This window comes from Pholcus phalangioides, unplaced genomic scaffold (genome assembly GCF_987345545.1).
Source record: "Pholcus phalangioides strain wild (caught in Gottingen) unplaced genomic scaffold, Ppha-v1.0 ptg000039l_1, whole genome shotgun sequence".
NCBI classification, from domain to species: domain Eukaryota; kingdom Metazoa; phylum Arthropoda; class Arachnida; order Araneae; family Pholcidae; genus Pholcus; species Pholcus phalangioides.
In genome coordinates, this window is record NW_028301625.1 from 22,019,186 (window position 1) to 22,039,337 (window position 20,152).

Consider the following 20,152-nt stretch of genomic DNA (forward strand, 5'->3'; position numbering starts at 1 on the left):
GGTTTTGCATTTCACATTAAAAACGGGTCTGGTTCATTATGCCAGCGCCCGAGTGGTGGTAAGATGCTCGTCTACCACCGTGAAGGTTGCTGTCACGGTCCCGGGTTCGAATCCGAGGGAGGTTAATGGATAAGATATTTTCCCTAACGAGCTTGAGGCGACCACCGATAGACAGCACCTTCATTTCCAACCCATCTCATTAATGGCAGTGAATTGTAATATATGGCCAGAGTTGGTGTTTGGTGAAGAAGAAGGTTCATTATGCTGGAACTACATGCGCCTTCCGAAGGTTCAAAAAAGTGTAGTACTGTACCTGCTGCGAATCCGTCCAAAAAAAGTGTAGTACTGTACCTGCTGCGAATCCGTCCAAAAAAAGTGTAGTACTGTACCTGCGTCTGGTGAAGTGCTGTGATACAGTCTCCAAAAGCACTTGTACAGCCTTTGTCATTGCGATTTGACCACACATTCTAGGATAAATTCTTGTTTAGGAATGTTATATCCTCCCCCTCTTCCCCAAGTTTGTACAATTGAATAAAGAGTTTTGGTATCTATGGATAGATCTTGTTTTAGCAAATCCAATGATATATATAATTGCTGTTAATACTTCTTCGGATTGAAGTGCCAGGCTTGTGGCACACTTTCGTAACGAAATTATTTTACGCATTATCTCAAAAAAAATACATGACTCAAACAGAAGCCAGTGAGTGGTTAATCGTTAAGACCAATGCTCTTCAACTTTTTACACCTGCGGTCCGGTAAAAATAGTTGGAAATTCTCACGGATCGGAGGTTGAAGAATACCGGTTTAGACAAATCCTATATATAAATGTATCTTTAGTTTTGATTACCAGATATAAACATATCGCACGGTAAAGAGGTATAAAAAACGTATTGACTTTTGAAATTGTGGCCGTGTCGATGACAAAGCCTCCACCCATTTTTAAAAATAGTGTTCGCTTTCGGTTTGACAATGCACACTCATATCGTGTAGGAATCGGTATAGTGGGAGATACGGGAAATTCATAAGCGAGCTCACGTGATTCGGTTTCCAGTGACAATTAATCCGCATTCAAGAAGATTATCATTTAGGTGACTGACTGTCATGTTAATGCTCATATTCACGGTCATTTGTGATTATCAACGCTCTACAATGAAATCGGTTAGACGAAATTAATTGATTGGGAGTGGGAGAGTAACATCTGGTAGCAACAAAGGCGAATAAATCTGAAATTATAATTCGAATGATGGAGGACTCAGATTCACGCACGCCATGGAATTCAATAACGACGACAGACCGGTCACTGGCTCATATGTCACTAGGAAAGAGCTTAATTTGCATTGGTTTCTCACTATTTACCAGTTTATATACAAAATAGTTAGTACGTACCTTCCAGCCAGCATTCAAGGATTATAAGAAACATGATAATGGTCAGACCAACTCAAATTTTCACGCTTATTCTTTCATCTATATATCGATATATATATATTTATTTTTTTTAATTATTAAACACTTCTTTCATTAATTTGGTCTATCTGTCAACAATATCAGATATACAGCATAAATTTAAGAGCATCGGTATACTGAACGATATTAGATCGTCTCAAAAGCTTTACGTTTTTGTGTGTGTGGTTAGGGGTATATTTCAACTGCGAGGATCCGGGTTCGAACCCCACAGTGGTGGTCGGCTGAAGTTGGTTTTCTGTGGTTCCCAACTTCAAGGCGCAAATGCGAGCCGATCTCCCCGTTAAAAAGTCTCGCCACAGAGAGCAACAGTCCTACAACGATAAATCATTCAATCATAACACTTCACTCATAGTTAGAAAAACTGGTGGCAGATGGCAGCACTACACATAACAAGCATTACAGAGAAACAAAAAAACTTCACGTCAGGTTTCACTACACGTACACGCACATTCCCGCATGTACCGATTCGTTGGGGGTTCCGCGGGGGGGGGGTGCATGTGTAGTGTAGCAGTAGTAGGTAGGGCCTCCAAAAAATGGCTCGGGGATCCTTGATGTTCTTAAGTCAGCCACCTCGTTGGGCAATTTGCCTGTTGTGGCGTTGTATTTGTATTTGTATAACTGCTAGTTTTTTTTTACTAAATTAAAATAAACATTTTTTGACAATACGGGGAAGTTGGACCCCTTATGAAATCTTTTGTCTGGCTTTTATCACAAATTTTACATTTTGAATATTTTTATAATGTATTCAATATGATCAAAGTTGAGTTTTAGGCTATTGATATGAGATTAATTTTAAACAATGAAAGTAATATTGATTTAACTAATAATTCGTGAATTCTACTGAGATTACGCTTCGCATGAATAAACAGTTCGGCTAAAAAAAAAACTGGTTTTAAAATGTGTGTGTGTGTGGGTCAAAGCGGATGACGATGTCAAAATTGCGGAAATTAAAGAAAACCAAAAATTAACTACTCGAAAATTTAACACAGAGATTCTAAAACATTTCCAAAACCACAGTCCACCAACATGTCGTGAAGCTAATCCGAAAAATTGCAGAGATGGATCAGGACCGTAGCGTGCCTTCTCGGAGGCCCCCTTAAAAGGGTAATTATTATGCAAAATAAGTGAAAAATTTTTGTGGGGCACCCATTGGGTTCGGGGCACTGTCCCATGGCCCCGGTAGCCTCAGCCTAGTTACAGGCCTGAAATTGATATTGAAGAAATGCTTCTGATATTCAGACATTGCACTATCTACCCTGACTTTTATTTATTTTTGCTGTAATTAAAATTCTTTATGGAAAAAATAATTCATGGAAGTAACATGCTGCCAAAGAGCACCCAAGTGACTTTTTCTGCTTCTGGATCAGCTAAGTTTTACAAAAATGGAATTATAGCTTAAAATAGGAGAAATTGAAATGAACTTTTTTAAATTTTGATAGTGTTGAAAATTTTCCTTCGCTCAAAAAACAAGAAAAACGATCAGTCTTTTGAGACAACCCAATGTTCCAACATTTTTTTATATGTAATGACTGTTATTCTCGGATTTTGGCAACATTAAAAAGAACACAGAATGAGAGACAAAGATTTTTTTATGTAATAGAGAGAGAGAGAGAGTTAAAAATGAGATTATAACACAAACATCACGGAATTTCAAGGATATGATATGAATACTTACGTAGCGATGATTCAGAGACCCAGTTGAATTTTGGATACCTAGCATCTAGGTAACGCGTATCCCAAGTCCGGCAACGTCTATAAGAAGGACGTCTTGGTCTGATAGACATTTCCTCGAAACTTACAGGTGTTAATATTATATGAAACAATTAAGAAATAATCGACCTTGGTGACTATTCCACAGATTGAAGTTGAACAACAATACGTTTCTCATCAATGAAGTAATCGATGTAGCGTTTGATTTTTTTTCCTCACATACGCAGTCAATATCTCGTGAATCAAATAACACTAAAACTGCCGAGCTGCAAGTGTGTTGTGTTGGAGGATACGACGCACCTGTTCACAATTCACAAGACTCTCTCTCTCTCCTGTTTACTTACGTGCGTACACTCGACACAACACTACATGGGAGGCAGAGGAAAAAGTACACAAAAACTAGTGGTGGTGGCTGATCTCCATAACGTGGGTTTTTTCTAAGAAAAGAAAAATGTCAATGGTGCGAAGGGTAAGGGCGCGCTCACCATTCAAACTTTAGAAAAAGGTAATACGCCCAATGTACTTCCTACTCTGAGTTAGTTTGAGAATAAAGTAACAAAATAAAAGAAGGTATGATGTTCGAGCCATGTCCTGTGCACCTCTTCTGTTGGTATATGTGAAATCCCGGATGCTTTTTGAAGTAACGGTCGATTGGGTCTTGAACAACAACAACAACAACAACAGAGTTGAGCAAGAAGACGGGAAAGAACGTAACAAGCGAGCCCAAGAAAATTCGTTATTTTCGAACGGAATAACGAACAAGGGTAATTTAGTTGTGCTCAGTTTCGGACGAAAATCTTGCTAAAGCAAATCAGAAAGCACGAAAGAGATGATTGTAAATCAATGTGTATTCCCGGTCATAAAAACTCGCGGTCACGGTCGCGATTGACGAGCTGCTCGTGTGAATATAAAAAATAAAATAGAGTAAAGCACACAACAACAACAAAACTGCTATGACCCGTGGAACAGCTGAAGCGTACGACCAGTGGACAAATTTCCTGTTCCGACGAAGCTCAGGAGACTACATATATTTTTATGATGGGAAAAAAGGGACATCGAGAGCACACAAAAAATTTTCAAGATGGTTATTTCCAACAAATTACCGTCACGCCATCACTTCCATAATCGTATTCGTGTGTGTGTGATTTCAGAATTTTAAAATCTTATTATAAAGTCGGCCATTCTATTGTACTCAACCATGACCTCAGTGTTCTCTGGTGACTACAAAATTTTGAAATCGAGATAGGTTAGAATAATTGTTTATTTTTTAAGCCATTCATTAATTTTGCAGCATTATTTGTGACGTCATTAGGAGAACGTTATAAAAAAGAATCACGAAACGTTTCACACGAATTTAAATTTTTTTATTTGTATCGCGATTTTCTCTCTCATGGGAACAGATCAACTTTCAATTTTCAACTTTTCTGCCGGTACAGTACGGTTTAACTAACCTTATCAAAGTATGGATAAGAAAAAATTGGTGCTAAACTCACAATCAGTATTATTTTCCGAATTGCCTCAAAAAATTATCGAAATTTTCTCGTTGATTTATTAGTAAATGACATTGTCCTTGCGTTTAATCAAATGTAACGTCATGTTTACGGGAAATGAAGAAAAAAAACACGTTTAAAGATCTTAATCTAATCAAAGAAACGGCCTTAAGGAAACCAATAAATCAATAATAATAGATATAAAATTGCATTTGGTGTTCAAAGGTTACTGAAATCTGTTTTAATCTAAAGCAAATGATAATAAAATAAATATCAGCACGTGAATCTTTCTTAAAATAGCAGTTGTATTTTGCGATTTTATTTTTCCGTGTCCCTCAAAAACCATTTAAAAATTGTTAGTTCTTCGAGAAGACATACGTTTGCGGAATTTCTCCCAAGAACGAAATGCTGTTCCATAAAAGCTTGAATTTAAACTTCTTTATAGAATTAGAATTTCTTTATTTCTGCTTGAGGTCGAAGTCCGTGAGCAAACATAAATACAGTTATGTTGAACAAAATAAAGAGAAGAAAGGGGGGGGGGGAGGTTAATTGAGATATATAATACATGTGGACGACACTGGTATTATACATCATCTAGACATCAAATATATATAAAAAAAAATCTAAGTATTAAAAAAACAAAAAACCTTTTACACGTGCGAGTTACAAATGCGTGTTTTTACATTATATTGATGAAATCGCAAACCCCTTCTGACCCTTTTTTGTAAAATTTCTCTACAAAGAGTTAAAGCTTTCTGTTCTCGAGCTCACTTCATCGGAATTTGTTATTGTCTTCATTCCGTGGATATAGAATCAACATTAATTTTCACCGATAAATTTCTAGCGAAATCAGAAATTTAATTTCGCGAGAAACACTTTGATTCATACGGTGTGGTACGTGAATGAAAATGGCTTATAAAATATCCCAAAAGAGACTATAAACCAAGAAGGCGATGTACTATTAAACACATCCTCCATGCCGGCCAGTCATGCAAACTTCAATGGGTATTTTAACATCAACATATTTACACAAAGTATTTCACGAAGAGTATTCAATAGGGATAAAATCCTACGAATGATTCAAAAATTGAAGTAAAATATAAAAAAAATATATAAGCATAAAAGAGTGAAATCCACGTGAAATAGTGGTGTCTAAGTAAAATAATAATCATAGGAAATATAGAAGTTGAGATTTTTATTTGGCTTCTAATATCAAAAATGTTAATGAGAGTAAAATCCCCCCCCCCTTATACCGAAAGAAATTTACCCTCTAACATTTGAATGGAAATTCTCAATGAAAAAAGATATTATTGATTAATATTCTTGATCGTGTCGTATCGAGATCTTGAAAATTTTTGAGACAGTTATTTCACCACGTAAAAAAAAACAAATACCAAGAATTTCCATAACTGCTGCCTCAGCGGATTTTCATTCAAATGTTTCGGGCTAAATTTCAGCATAAAAGAGAGAGACGCTAATTTTAATAGTTCAATTTTTTTTTCTTAACGAAGTATTTAATTTTAAATTTCCCAATTATTATTTCTCCCATTATTATTTCAGGAGTTGTTACTATCACAGTCGAGTTTTCCTCTTCTTGTTGATATCGTTTCATTACTTACTGTAATTTTAGAATCGACCATGGTATTTTTGTTCCTTCCGGATACTACTCGTGAAACACTCCGTTTAAACAATGTATAGAGACCATTTAAGTATTACGTAAGCAGAAATTTGGTCATTTTTCATCTCCCTCTCTCCCAGTCAGCAAAGTAAGCAAAACACAAATCCCCTTAACCCCTTTGTTAGCAACAATAAGTTGGGCCAAAGCCTCCAAGAAGTCTAGCTGGTAATAACCTCCTGGTATTGGTCCCTATCTAGAAAAATTCTTTGACCCCCCTCCAGAGGAGTACGCAGGGTCATAAGGGGGCCTTTGCTTCCAAAACATAAAAAATTAAATATTAAAAAAAATTATCGTTATATATAATTGTTTTAATCAATTTCTGTTAATTTAAAAAGCTTTTCGAAAGCTAGTAACTAAAAACTTCTGAGGAACTACCCTGCCCCCACTACACCTGTGATGTGTTTGAGGCCCCTCTATACCTGATTGCAAATACTAGAAGGACAAGGCCTCCCAATTTACATAGCCTACATATTTTCGGAAATCATAGATCATTTCTCGATTTTATATTTTTATACCCTATTGCTTACGTGATCATCATTCGAATGATGACCCCCTCCCACATGCCTTGTAGTAAACAAAAGTCAGCACACAAATACGGAAACACCCCCCCCCCTTCCCCCATGGGCAACATGGGCATTTGCCCAGAGCCCCATGTTTTAAGGGGGCCCCAAATTTTTATTGTATATATTTTATTCAAATTTTTGTTTGATAAAATTTTGGAAAATCAAATAATTTTCCCTAAATCACATCATATTCTTTCAAAAGTGCCCTACTAAATATCAATTTCAATGTTATAGCAATCAGTAATAGACTTTACACATCGTGTATAATGCACCTATTGCAATATTAACTCTATGACAAAAATGCGTTTCAATATGCCACAGTCTTTTGTTCGATTTCTCAATTTCATCGTAAATGATTTATGAACCGATCACAAGAAAGTTTGCATGTTTGATCAACAGGAAATCCTCAAATCTTCATGAAGATTCTGTATATTTGTATTACAAAACTTAATGCATCTGATCTTGCAAACACTTTTTTCAGACGAACTGCAGCAATTTTCATCCTAAGTTCAGGTTGTTGACACAATTGTATAAATGTTCAATAACGCTAGGGATTTAGAAGAGACGTTTCCAAATGTTGAGACAGCATTGACATCATCAATACCAAACTGTTCTAGAGAAAGACCATTCTTCTTATTAAAAAAGGATAAAATCATAACTTCGCTCAAGTCTTTTACAAGAAAAACCGTCATCTCTTTAGCTTTATTGTGTATTGAAGCTGAGATAACACAAAAATTAGATTTTGATGACATTGCCAGTGATTTTACTCATATGAGAGGGCGAAAAAAGCATTTATTGTTAGATACTTTTTGAAGAATTTTACATTACATTTCTCATTTAAAACAGTGCATATCATTTTTTGATGTAAATGTATTTACAAACAACATGTACTGCATTTGCTGACGACCCAAACATCTTCGATCACAGTCGAAGGGTTCCCCCAATACCTCTTTTGCCAAAGGCCCCATCAAGTCAAAGTCGGGCTCTGCCCATGGGTGCTTAAGTAATACTTGAATAGCCCCATATGTGGCCAATATTTTGCGTAATAACATGTACTGAATTTTTTCAATAAGTCATTTTCAGTGCATGATATTTCGCGTGCCACTCTGCTAACAACATGCATATTTTTCAGAATAAAAGTGTAAAGAAAATCGGAATTACTGGGCTGAGATTGAAAATATCAGACGACGATATGACCTTAAAAAAGTATCAGTATGATTTTTGATCAGAACTGATAAGAGCTCAGCGGTGGTGATGAAAGCGTAAAAGTTTTGCACACATTTTTCCAAAACAACAACATCACGGGAAGTGCAGAAATAAGCCAAGACTCAAAAGAAGATAGTCGACGGGGAATGTGACCGGCCGCAAACGCGTCATTCTTCGTAGAGAATGCGTCATCCAAGGCGGTTACTACAACTAAGAAAAAAGTTCATCATTGATGGAGAGGCGGAGAAGATGAAAAAAAGAAAAGATCAACAAACAGCCAGAAGAAATATATCCGAAATAAGAAAGAAAAGAACACACACACACAAACATAATCCTCCTACGTGCGTATTGTTTCTTTGTTCTCATCATCACCCGGTGGGCGTCTTTTCCTTAACACTACGACAAATACAAAAAAAAAAAAAAAAAAAATCTTGAGAAACAGAAATCAACAAAAAAAAAAAAAAATTTACTACTCGATCATTTCTTCCCACGGCTACAGCGGGGGAAGGGGAGGGGGGTAAATAAAGGATAGAAGAACAATGAAAATCGCGAAATTTAGAAGCAGTGAAAGAAAAAAAAAATAGCCATGAGTAAACTCTAATTAACCGTAGATTGGTTGAGTTGACTTTACGTTTTCTTTTCTCGTATTCAAAGTGCAAGGAACTGGAAGAATGCGTTTCAACATCGTTATACATTTGATTTCCTCTCTTTCGCGAGAAATCAGTATTATTATCATACGAGCATACTGCTTATAAATCGCGATCGCACGCGAACGAATTATGGGCGTTTTCGAATGCTTGTTAATTTCTGGACATCGTTAGTTCGAGATCCTATGCTCAGCAAACAACCCACAATTAATAATAACAAAAAGAAAATCATTTCTTTGGGGGTGAGACAAAGCATATCGTTCATCATAGTAAAAATAACGAGAAATGTACTAGTTATAATACTGAATACGTATATTAGATTCGTAACGAGGTCAGGGATCATTATGAATATAAATAAACGAAAGAACTACACAGTAGAATCTATCTTAGAAGCATATACTTTGTTTTGGAAACCAGCCCTTCAGAAAAGTGGCCTCTTAACAGAAGTACCATATTTTTCTGCGTATAATCCGCGGATTTTACGTTAACCTCTTTATGATCATAGGCGTAATATTACGTCTAAACACCAGTGGCATAAATTAAAACAAGTTTTCCGTGTTTTTTTCCTCTCTCTTCACCATCGCGAAGCTTTATAGTAACCTATATCGGAAGATGATCTTTCTTTCTATACTCCTGTAAATGTTTTTTTTCCAACGCATATAATGTATCTTTCTACTACTAAAGCTCTACTACGTAAGTGTGAAAGAGAACTCTAAAAATAATCTCTCTTATATATATACCTTATCTAATACCTCTTCATTTCACATTAAATGCCTTGCTAAAAACTTGTACGTGAAGTTGTAAAAAAACATAGGAATTTTTTTAGTGTGAATTATGTACCACTGCATCTTATCTACACCTTTTTTTCTGAGCGAGGGTGGGGGGATAGAAAATGTATATTTCAAAAAAAATAATTTTCACGAATTAATTGGCGATTTATAGAAACGATTATAGATCGATTTATAGAAAAATATCCATTTTTTTTTACAAAACAGTGACAAACAAACCTCGCTATTCCTAAAAACTTCATTGTCGGTGAGTGAAATTCGCATACGCGGATTCTACGCCTCTGCGGACTGCACTATGATATTTTTATCTCAAGATTCAAGAGAGAAATTTGAATCCGCGGATTATGCGCAGGAAATTACTGTAAATGGGAAAAAAAAATCATGTGTGTTGGCCTAAATATAAATAAATAATTTAAATCATTTAATACTCCATTTGGTATCCATGCGTGGAAAAGAAATGAATTAAATTTCTCTTAGCACACACACACCCAAAATATAATTCAAAGCCTGAATGGGATTTCTTTCTGAGCATCAAATAAAAATTTGAAGTTATTACAGATCTCATCATATTAAGAGAGGTCTATAACAACAACATAGTAACGTAAAGCCTATTTTCTTAATTATTGATATTCAATCTTTATTTCGGTTGAGTTGATATTTTCAGACAATTTGTTCATTATAAGCTTTTGAAAATTGCCTATGTTACTGTGAAGTGCTTCCTCATATTCATGTGGTTCGGATGTCATCACTGACTTCAGCTGCATTTTTAATAGATGAATCACTCAATATACTGTAATAACATAATTTAAGAGATGCAAAGCAACAAGACAATTTCTTTTACCTAGAACAATTTACTAAAATGTAGCCGTAAAGCAAGGATTTTACAACCGAACAAGTGTGACGTTAAGTCTAAAGACTGCTGCACACTACTCTGACGTGATGTGAGACCACGTCCCGTCAGAGTAGTGTGTAGCCACCTTTAAGAAAAGATGAAACCCTCTTCTCGGGAAAAAATTATCCTCAAGGGAGGAAGCCGAATTTAAGTGGTCCTTCAATGGGGGAATTAATATTTGGACGGCTTTTATACATAAAAGGAACCAGGCGCCATTTTTAACATTTTTGGTATATACCGACATCTGAACTATTGAAAGAGGTGGAATTTTTTTATCTAAATAGAACCATGCGACATATAGGCTGTGATGCCATCTGTGTGCACTTGAACCAACCACCAAACTGAAGAGATAACTAAATCGAAGATAACTTCAAATAGCTTTTTCTCAGTTTTGAGATATAATGGCGCTTGATTCCTTTCATATAAAAGCCGTCAGAAAAAGTGGCCATTCTAAGAGATTTCACTGCTTATAACAATGCTCCATGTTGGTTATGGTCTTTGTTGCATTTGCATATCTTTGTCCCACTTGTATGAATTTCGAAATTCTAAAAAATTTAAATCTTTGATTTAAAACCACTGATAAATCAAATCACATTTTCTAAAACATTTATTGCTGGAAACAGAAAGGACAAACGAAAGGTTTCACTTGGCTGCTGATACAGTAGATGGCGCTAATATACGATGGTTTTATTTCAAGTTGGTCGATAGTGCGTGATAGAAGAATAATAGATTATAAATACCAATATATATTTTTTCAATATCACAATCACATATTCAGTGTTCAAACGGTGCTATTCTAACAATGACGGAAAACCATTTGCTTCCGGAGAGATTTAATAATAAAATTTATGTAATAGAATGAATAATCACATGCATCGCCTCAACGAAATCGGGGGTTAAGAGACGAAAACAAATTTTGAGGGTTCCCTTTTTTTGAGTCCCGATTTTATATATATTTTTAACAAAAAGACATGAATATATTCTTGCAATGGGCAGAGATATTGAAAACAGGAAAAATGTACATGCAGACTCAAAAATCCCATATGTTCCCATTATTTACAATGCCATTGAATACTGGAAAGAGCTCAACACGTGCCTTCCCAAAAATGCACCATTCCTCATATTTTTATCAAAATTTGTAAATTGACAAATATAATCTACGCTTAATATCATCATTTCGATAAGTTCTTTGGCTTAAAATTCATAACAGGAAATGATTTTTATCATAATATCAATTAAAGCTTCGAAATATTGGGAATTTTATTATTAATATTTCTCGTAAGAGAAAAGTGAATGATCAATATTATGTGCAATGTCTTCAGGGCCGGGTTTAGAGAAGTGCAAAAGGTGCAGCCGGCACTGGGCAGCAAAATATTAAGGGGCCGATAAAACGGAATCAAAACAGATTGACTATTTTTAATTTGAATAAAACAATTTAGTAAAGCTTAAAAATTAGAATTTTATCAATTTATAACTATGTCATATCAAAAATATATAAGCCTTACGCCTTACTATAAAAAACTCATACCTATCCACGCATATATATAGACAAGGCCTCCTCTACTGAACTCATAGTACTGTACCAAATAGTAAAATATATGTACAATACAGAGGACTCTGGGAATTATTTTCACTAGTGGGACCACGACCATACAGATATTGTACAAGGTGACAAAACTTTTCTTCTCACCGGGACGCAAAACTCTCAAGCCCGGTGCTGTGTTCGACTTATTTACCGTTCACTACGAGAAAAAAAAACATGATCAGAAGTTTCGATCCTTTCTTCGTGTGTTTAGGAATTTTCGAACGCGCTCAACGATAAATTCAATTTCGTTTCGTTTGTACGGGGGAGGGGAAAATTTTATAAATTAGATTGAAGTTATGAAAGTTCCCAAAAGTAAATTAGATTTTAGAAGCTGAGAAGGTGTTTTGTTCGTTGTGTGTGTGTGTGAAGCAGGAGAAGTGCTTCGAAGACGACAACTGGCATCAAAAGTAATCACGAATGAGGCAAAATTATATTATGTGGCTACGGGAAAGGGGGGATTACCTATTTACTGTTCGATATCTTTGCACAAACGTCAGGAAGCATAGGGATTTTTTGACGACGCGTACATACATGATGAAAAACGCGTTCACTTCCATATAATAAAACCCACCTTGACCTCCTCATATATATCCTGCTCCTCCCTTCCACTTTTTTTCTCCCAAATAATCTCATTTTCTATTTGCCAAACAATTTCTTGCAGGAGAAAAAATAGCTGAGTATGCGTATGCCATAATGAAAAAAAAATGAATTGCCGTAGAGGTATATGAGCTGGGAATGAAACGATGAGTCATCTCATATACACTCTATTATAACACGAAAGAAAAAGAGAGGCCGGAAAGGCCTCGGGGGGCCAGGTCACAATCAGCGCGTAGGTTTATAAAGCTATTTATACAAAACAAATACAAATGCCGCAAAAGACAAAATGCCCAATGAGGTGGCTGAAAAAAAGATGCCCATAAAAAATGTGGATATCGAATATATATCTAAACTATATCAAAAATACAGCAACCCAATAAGAGCAATACAAAACCAATAATTATAATAAAATATAAATATACTGCCTATAAAAAATATGGTTGTCTCATCTAAGTATGGATAGCTTCTTGACTTATCCTAATATGCTTAGTATTTCTTTTTAAACGTGTCAATTGTATTAGAATTCACGACCCTCCCAGAGAGAGGTAAGATATTCTATTTATTCACAAAAAACTTATAATCTCAGCTCTAACTACTCCCTCTACTCCTGGTGTACGCCTATGGAATTGTACGCTTTAAACTTATTCAAGAAAAACGTCCAAGAATAAAAATATGGTACCATTTTATAGACAAATTAGATAATGTCTAACTTAATTGGGAATATAAAGTCACGTGTAAACTGTGCAGTATGAATACGTCAACTTTTTAAAAGAACAAAACATAATATAGACTTAATTCTTACAAAAGTTATTATTTATTACTTCAATGTTTAGTTCTTGGAACGCATTTATACCCTACTGTCTAGCCTAGGGGTTCTTAACTTATGGGTCGCAGGGCTTCCCAGATGGGTCGCATATCAAACCAAACATTTTGTATTCAAAAGCCATTTATTAAGCATTTTTATAGCTAATAAATGGCCATGGGTCGTGAAGTTGGTAGTGTGGGTGATTTTGGGTCGTGGCTGAAAAAGGTTAAGAATCCCTGGTCTAGCCTACCATTGCGATACTATACATCTCTTATGAACTATCGCCGAAACCAAACGCAAAGCTCCCAATTTTCAAAAATCTAACCGATATACGCTCACAGCTAGACTTGAACAGGTGTGATGAGGCGTAAAATATTAGGTGCCGTAAAACTGGATTAATAACATTACATTGACAACATATTTCATTTTGACTTTAACTTTTAACAAAGCCCAAGCTTAAAATTCTATCAATTTACAGGTTATGTCATAGGAGACGTATGTGCCTTACTAAGAAAAATAAGTGCATCCGTATACCCTCTTTAGCGAGGGTTTTCGACAGGCTTTTCTTGAATCGAGGTTTTCGAAACACGTCTCTGTGGCTAAGACTTTTAGCTGGGCCACCACATCCCACCCCTTCAGGGGCAATGGCTAAAATTGACGAATTCGATAGAACCGTGTTCAGGTGGAGAGAAAAGGGCCACCACATTGATTTTCTAGCAAATTCATTCCCCATTGTAGGATCGACTCATAAAAATATTAAAGAGGGCTACAAAGTTGTTTCTTTTTCCGCATCGGGCCGCAAACTCACTGGGCTTGGCCCCGCATATACGTGTATTTAAATTATTAAATTTCATGCTGTCTGGTAGTCTGGTGGATTAGAGCACCAACCTTCAACGGTTGAACATGGAGAAACAACTGAAAGTGACATTAAACACTTGTTAGAGAGCTATCCGTCAAACCAATTAACGTAATTGCTATATATGAGCCAATTCCGATTATCAGGCTTTTAGGTATCAAGGTAATTAAGCTTGGATTTTTTAAGCAAAGTTAAAAATTAAAATTAATATTGCATGGTGGAAATGCATAACAATTAACACTGTGAATATATCGCTATATTCTGTGGTAGATTGAATACAGTAATAGGCCTATGTAAAGTCTAACTAGCTCTCGTGTGAATAAAATGGCCGTGGTGTGACAAAATGATCAAACAATTCAAACTCACGAGGTCATGACTAATCCATTGAAAATAACGCATGACCATCCATGACATCAATGACTACAATCCTACAGCATTCACAACGGCAAAAAACATGCTAAAAAATGCAATGCCAAACAATGAAACAGTAAAATGAAAAAAAAAATGGCTTGAACATAGATATAAAAACGTGACTTTGGAATTTTATGATATAAAACATATCCACATATAGGGAACTAGAAAAGCATTATTGACACACTAAACACGGAAATAAGAAGCTAGAAGAGCTGCTTAACGCATGAAACAATGCTAATGTAAAAATACAATGCATACACATGAAAGACAAGCTTTTAAGCCTCATGAAAAAACTAGTAGATAAAAAAAAAGCAAGTGGTTCACCAGAAGAAAACATGACTAATCAAGCCGGATTGCAACAGATGCTGCTACTGAGAGGAGAAAAAGAAAACTGAATAAAACTAAATAATAAAATAAAAATAGGAAGAAAAAGAGGTAAATGGTATTGAACATAAAAGAGAAAAGAATTTCTTTTTTAAAAAAAGAGGAAGCGAAATGGATGATTTGATAGCGGGCAACGGGGCATAACTATTTCAAAGTTCCCAAATGAGCCTTAAAATAAAGAAAAAAGTTTTCTCTTAAGGAAAAGCGTGAAGAAAAAAAGAATAAGAAATGGTTAAAGAGCCAACTAAGAAATTCAAGAAAGAAAAACTCCGAGTGCAAAGCACGGTTAAATTTTTTATTCTTCTTATAAGATATAGAACATTCTACGTACCTTTTGTGCATTTTTTGTTTGAATCTCTCCAATATATTCTTTACCGAAGTAGGAAAATCATGATTGATATGTTTATATCACGCTGTATTTTCAGATAAATCAACTGAATGGAATAATACCTCTATTTCCAGATCTTTGTTTTGTCTAAATTTAGGTTATTGGAACGTTATTCTTCGAGGGTAAGCAAAAAAAAATAGACTTTTTATGTATAGTATATTTTACGAATTGAAATGATAGGATAACTGCAGCTATAATTACACTGGCGAAATTATGTTCATGCCTAACACATCGCTTGCCATCAACTGACGGCCCATGACTCCAAACTCAATATGATTATCACTTCATAAATTATGAATACTTTCAGTAGTGAATTTGACACAACTATTCTATAGTATATACAACAGTTCTTATTCACCTTGGCACTTGCCACATTTCCATTATCGTCCGGGAAAGATTATCCCTTTGGTATGTTTTAGTAATTTTAGTAATGAACAGTTATTTCTGAAAATAATTCTGAATAACCGTGCTCAGGAAACACATTGCACGTGCACCACAGCAAGCATATAAAAATTGGGAAGGGTATAATGTTTCATAATTTTTAAACTATATTTTCGAAAATTTACCTACAGATTAATAAAGTTTTGATGATCAAAACATTGACCGGCTGTGGGCTGCATATTGAATGTTCTCTCTGATTACGCACACAATTATACTTTTTATCACGGATGCCACAGCCTGTTGTGAAAACTGCATCCAAATGCAAAATCTTACGACAATCACAATCCGCCCTAAGAACTATATAGACTAATATTTTTAAAATCTCTCATTACGATTGACAAAAAAAAATTTATTATAAGCAACATTAAATCACTTATGTAATCTACGAGTGATTTTCAAATCGCTGATGTGGTAAACTATTTGGCGATTCCAAAGTCTTCGTTGCACTTCATCTTGATGCTACATGACTTAGTATTAGAATGATCACAGGATTTTCTTTTCTGAGCAATTTCGTAAATTTTCATAACTGACAACCCAATGACTAATTATGGAAGCCGGTGAAACGAGGGTTAAGAGAAGAAAATGTACATGCATATCATAAGCAGTGTCTTTCACATACGCGAGTGATTAAAGCAAAGAACAAACTGTTGCGATGGCCTTGAATGCGTACACAAAGAATTCCTCGTAAAATGTATGTAATTAAATGCAAAACAGCTTCCTTTCTTCTCTTCCCACCATCATTCGGAGCTTCACTGATGACAATTCCAGCCCGTAAGTTTCACTATGGGGCATCTTAATGAACGAGAATTGCCTACGTTGGGTGGCGGTTGCTTTTAAAAGATTCAACGAGAGACAAAATCCTTTTTAAATGGAAAACGGCAAAGCTGATGACCTCCTCGGTGCGAATCTGCGCATATGTGATCGCCCAACAAAAGGGATGGGGACTTCTTTTATTGTTTCCATCGTCACACACCAAGTCACAAAAAAGTCTCTACGTGATGTTAATGAAATTGGATGCAAGAAAAGCCAATAACATTGACTCAACAACCCCAAACATTGACTTATATTCTTTCGGCTCACTACGACTAGAGAATACGCTAATTTAACTTCAAAAACAAAAAAATGAAATTGTGTGATCAAAAAAGTGACCAGATATGCCTAAAGTGAGTGAGAAGTGACTAGGAGGTTTGTCACAGAGATGAAAGTGTGCGCACAGTAGCTTATTCGCTTTGCCAAATTATGTGAAAGCGTACTTAGACAAGGACAAAGAAAGCAAAAAGACAAAGGTTTTATGCAGGAAATACTGCTACCTGAGACGTGGGAGGATTGAACTGTTGCGCGCGAGTAACAGTCATCAGCCATTGGAACTGCTGCTGCTGTTTGAGACAGGAAGCCGTAAGTAGTTTGTTGGGCTATCTGTTACGCTAGACTTTTGGGTCTCTAGCGAAAAAAAAAAAAATTGCAGCAAAGCATGGGATATGCAAAGGTGGAGTTGCAGTTCACATCCGTAGGGTGAGCCCTCCCCTTTACTCTCTACACCAAAAGATTATATAAAAAACTATAAACTAAAGCCGTGACGGTCACCTTTGGATTAAAAAAGGAATAGAAATTACTGAATAAATGTTTTTTCTGAGATATCATTTAAACTCAAGCAAAGTTTAAATTTTCATTGTTTAGATGAAAATTATAAGACATATCACATATGGGTGACTCTCACGAAATTGGCCTAAATTGTGTCCCCAGCAGTTTACATAAAAAATATATTTGACACAGAACTTTTTTTTCGTCACTTTCTACTTATATTCCAATTTCTGAAAAGTCTTCCCTCCGTTTTTAATTTTTTCCATTAATAGATTTTTGAGATTTTCTTGAACAAATTTCCATTTCTTAAGGAAATGCCCTTCTTTTGTCCCCAGCTCATTTTTCAAATTTTAAAACGATAAATTTCTATCCTAAAACAAAAGAGAGTATATAAATTTCTTCAACAATATATATTTTTAGGACTAGTATACTTTCATATTTAATCTTTTTTGAAATTTTAAGTATTCTTTATCAATAGTTTATGGCAGAAATGAAAATTTTCCCCAGCTTTTTTTTCCATTCGAGGCATTTGACAAACATTGGTTCAAGTCCTACAATACCAGTTGCCACCTACCAAATTTTGTGTTGAGAAGGTTAATATGAATGTAGCCATCACTTGAACTTCCTTTTAAATCAATTATAATTGTAAATTAATTCACAAATTAGATTTATTCAGGGAAAAAAGAAGTGAGTGTTTTTATTAAATGTCCTTCTCCTGGCTATTTTTTTGTGAGAAATATGTAATTTAAAATTATTTTCAAGTTATCTCATGTTTCAGTTTAGAGACGTCTATTATTTCTGAAAAGCACATGTATTTTCAACATGCTAAGTTATTGATCAGTGTTGCAAAACACGTAAAAATGTCTTTCTCCTGGCATTAAATAACCAGAAAGAAGATTTGATCATAAGTTAAGGGGAAAAGGTAAAAAAAATACAGATTTTTTTTCGTAGCAACATCAAGCTCCAGTACGTTTCATCTGAAGCCTTTGCTTTGAGAAGGCATCTCATGCTCTAGCAAAACAAAGACAAATTAGAAATCGGTTGTCCCTATAAAATTGATGAAAAAGGAGCGAGAAACACAAAAATGCAATTCAGAAAAAAATTGTTTAGAGTATAATGCTTGTTAAGTTTAAAATATCCACACTATTATGTTTGCCAAGGATTAATATCAAATTAAGTGCTGAAACAAACAGGCAAAAAGGCACTAAAAATGACTAAAATAGGCACTAAAAAGGCATTTATAATTTTTGGAAGGAAGAAAAAATAGCTAAAAACAAAGATATTAAGGGTATTTTTACCAAAAAGTTTGAAAATAGGCAAAAAAAGGCATTTATGGCATTTTGCCTGAACTTCCGGGCTCTAGATATTACTAAAAAAACCACTGAAATCTGAATAAGTGTGGTGTCTTGAAAATTAATGTACGCATAAAATAAGTTTAGAGTATATACCTGAGTAAATTCAGTTCTTCACTACATAAACACACTTTAATCTTTAGGTAGGAGAAAGCCCCAACGAAAACCAAAAAAAAAAACCTGAGGATTATCTTTAGTTTCAACATAAACAATGCATAAGTATTTGTATATGGTGTGCTACAAGGGGAACACACTCGAGAGGGCTATATTTCAGTCTTCACTTCCGGTAGTACTCGTATTCTAAGAAATTGTGTCACAGCTAAGTAACTTGACTCTACACGAACCACTGAAGAAATAAACTCAGATGCTTTAAAACAAACACTACAAAGAACGCACAAGGGGAATTAGTTCATATTTCTTTGAAACCGTTTCTTGAAGATCGACTAATTAGATATTAACGTATTGGTAATATAATCAAGAGGTTTCCAAAAGGTGGTACGCGGACTCCCGGAAGTCTGTAAGAGGTTACTAAGAGGTCCGTGGGATGTGTTTCAAAACAACGCAGACATTGGAATGAAAATAGAGAGGCTATGTCAATGGTTCTCAAAATGTACGTTGAAGCTCTTGGGGGCATCACAAACCATTCCCAGAGGTATCGCGCTGAGTTGTCGATATTGATATTAGCTCGTTCTGTGCTTTGAAGGATTCTTTGTTAGACTATTGTGGGGAGCCTTGGATAGACGTTGACTAGGTCAAGAGAGTCGTGGGTGACAAAAGTTTGAGAACCATTGAGCTATGGTACCGTATATAGTAGGAGGATCTTTAGTTCCCTCTGCGATTAATCAAAAGGTCCTCGTTTATGTGCTAATTGAAAAAAAACAAAAAAACACCGTGGTATAGCCGCGTGCGCTTCACAATGTTTTCCCGAGGGAAATGTGTAGGGACCATTCTCACGAAATAGGACAAATAGTGGAAAAAAGTTAAAGAAAAATGTCAACCAAAATTCCAAAAACAATTCTTAGGGGCACTTCTTTACCTGCTAATAAATGAAAAAAGTCATCAATGAAGTTTGTTGAAAACTCAGGGTGAAAAAAATTAATTTAAATTTAACCATGTTAAGATTAATAAGTATAATAATAATAAAAAAAATAAACATAATAAGTATGAATCGGCAACAATCCTTTGGATGGATTTTCTTTGTGTAATGTACGTTTTATTAATGTGATGATTGAAATTGAAAAGATAGGCAAATCCGACGAGGCATTTTGCCTGTTTCAGCACTTAGTTTGATATTAATGCTTGACAATTACA

The 20,152-nt window shown here is 35.2% G+C and overlaps 1 protein-coding gene across 6 annotated transcripts in view; it reads right to left on the bottom strand.

Moving 5' to 3' along the window:
- The window catches only part of raskol (Ras GTPase-activating protein raskol), a 258,900-nt gene that overhangs the window by 104,347 nt on the left and 134,401 nt on the right, over positions 1-20,152 (bottom strand). The window contains exon 1 of one of the 6 annotated variants that reach the window (XM_089253809.1): positions 3,140-3,482. The exons of the other annotated variants lie outside the window; for them this stretch is intronic. Coding sequence (XP_089109935.1) covers positions 3,140-3,248 — 109 coding nt within the window. The 5' untranslated portion in view covers positions 3,249-3,482. Of the gene's footprint in view, positions 1-3,139; positions 3,483-20,152 lie in introns of those variants that run through there. 6 annotated transcript variants of the gene reach the window in all.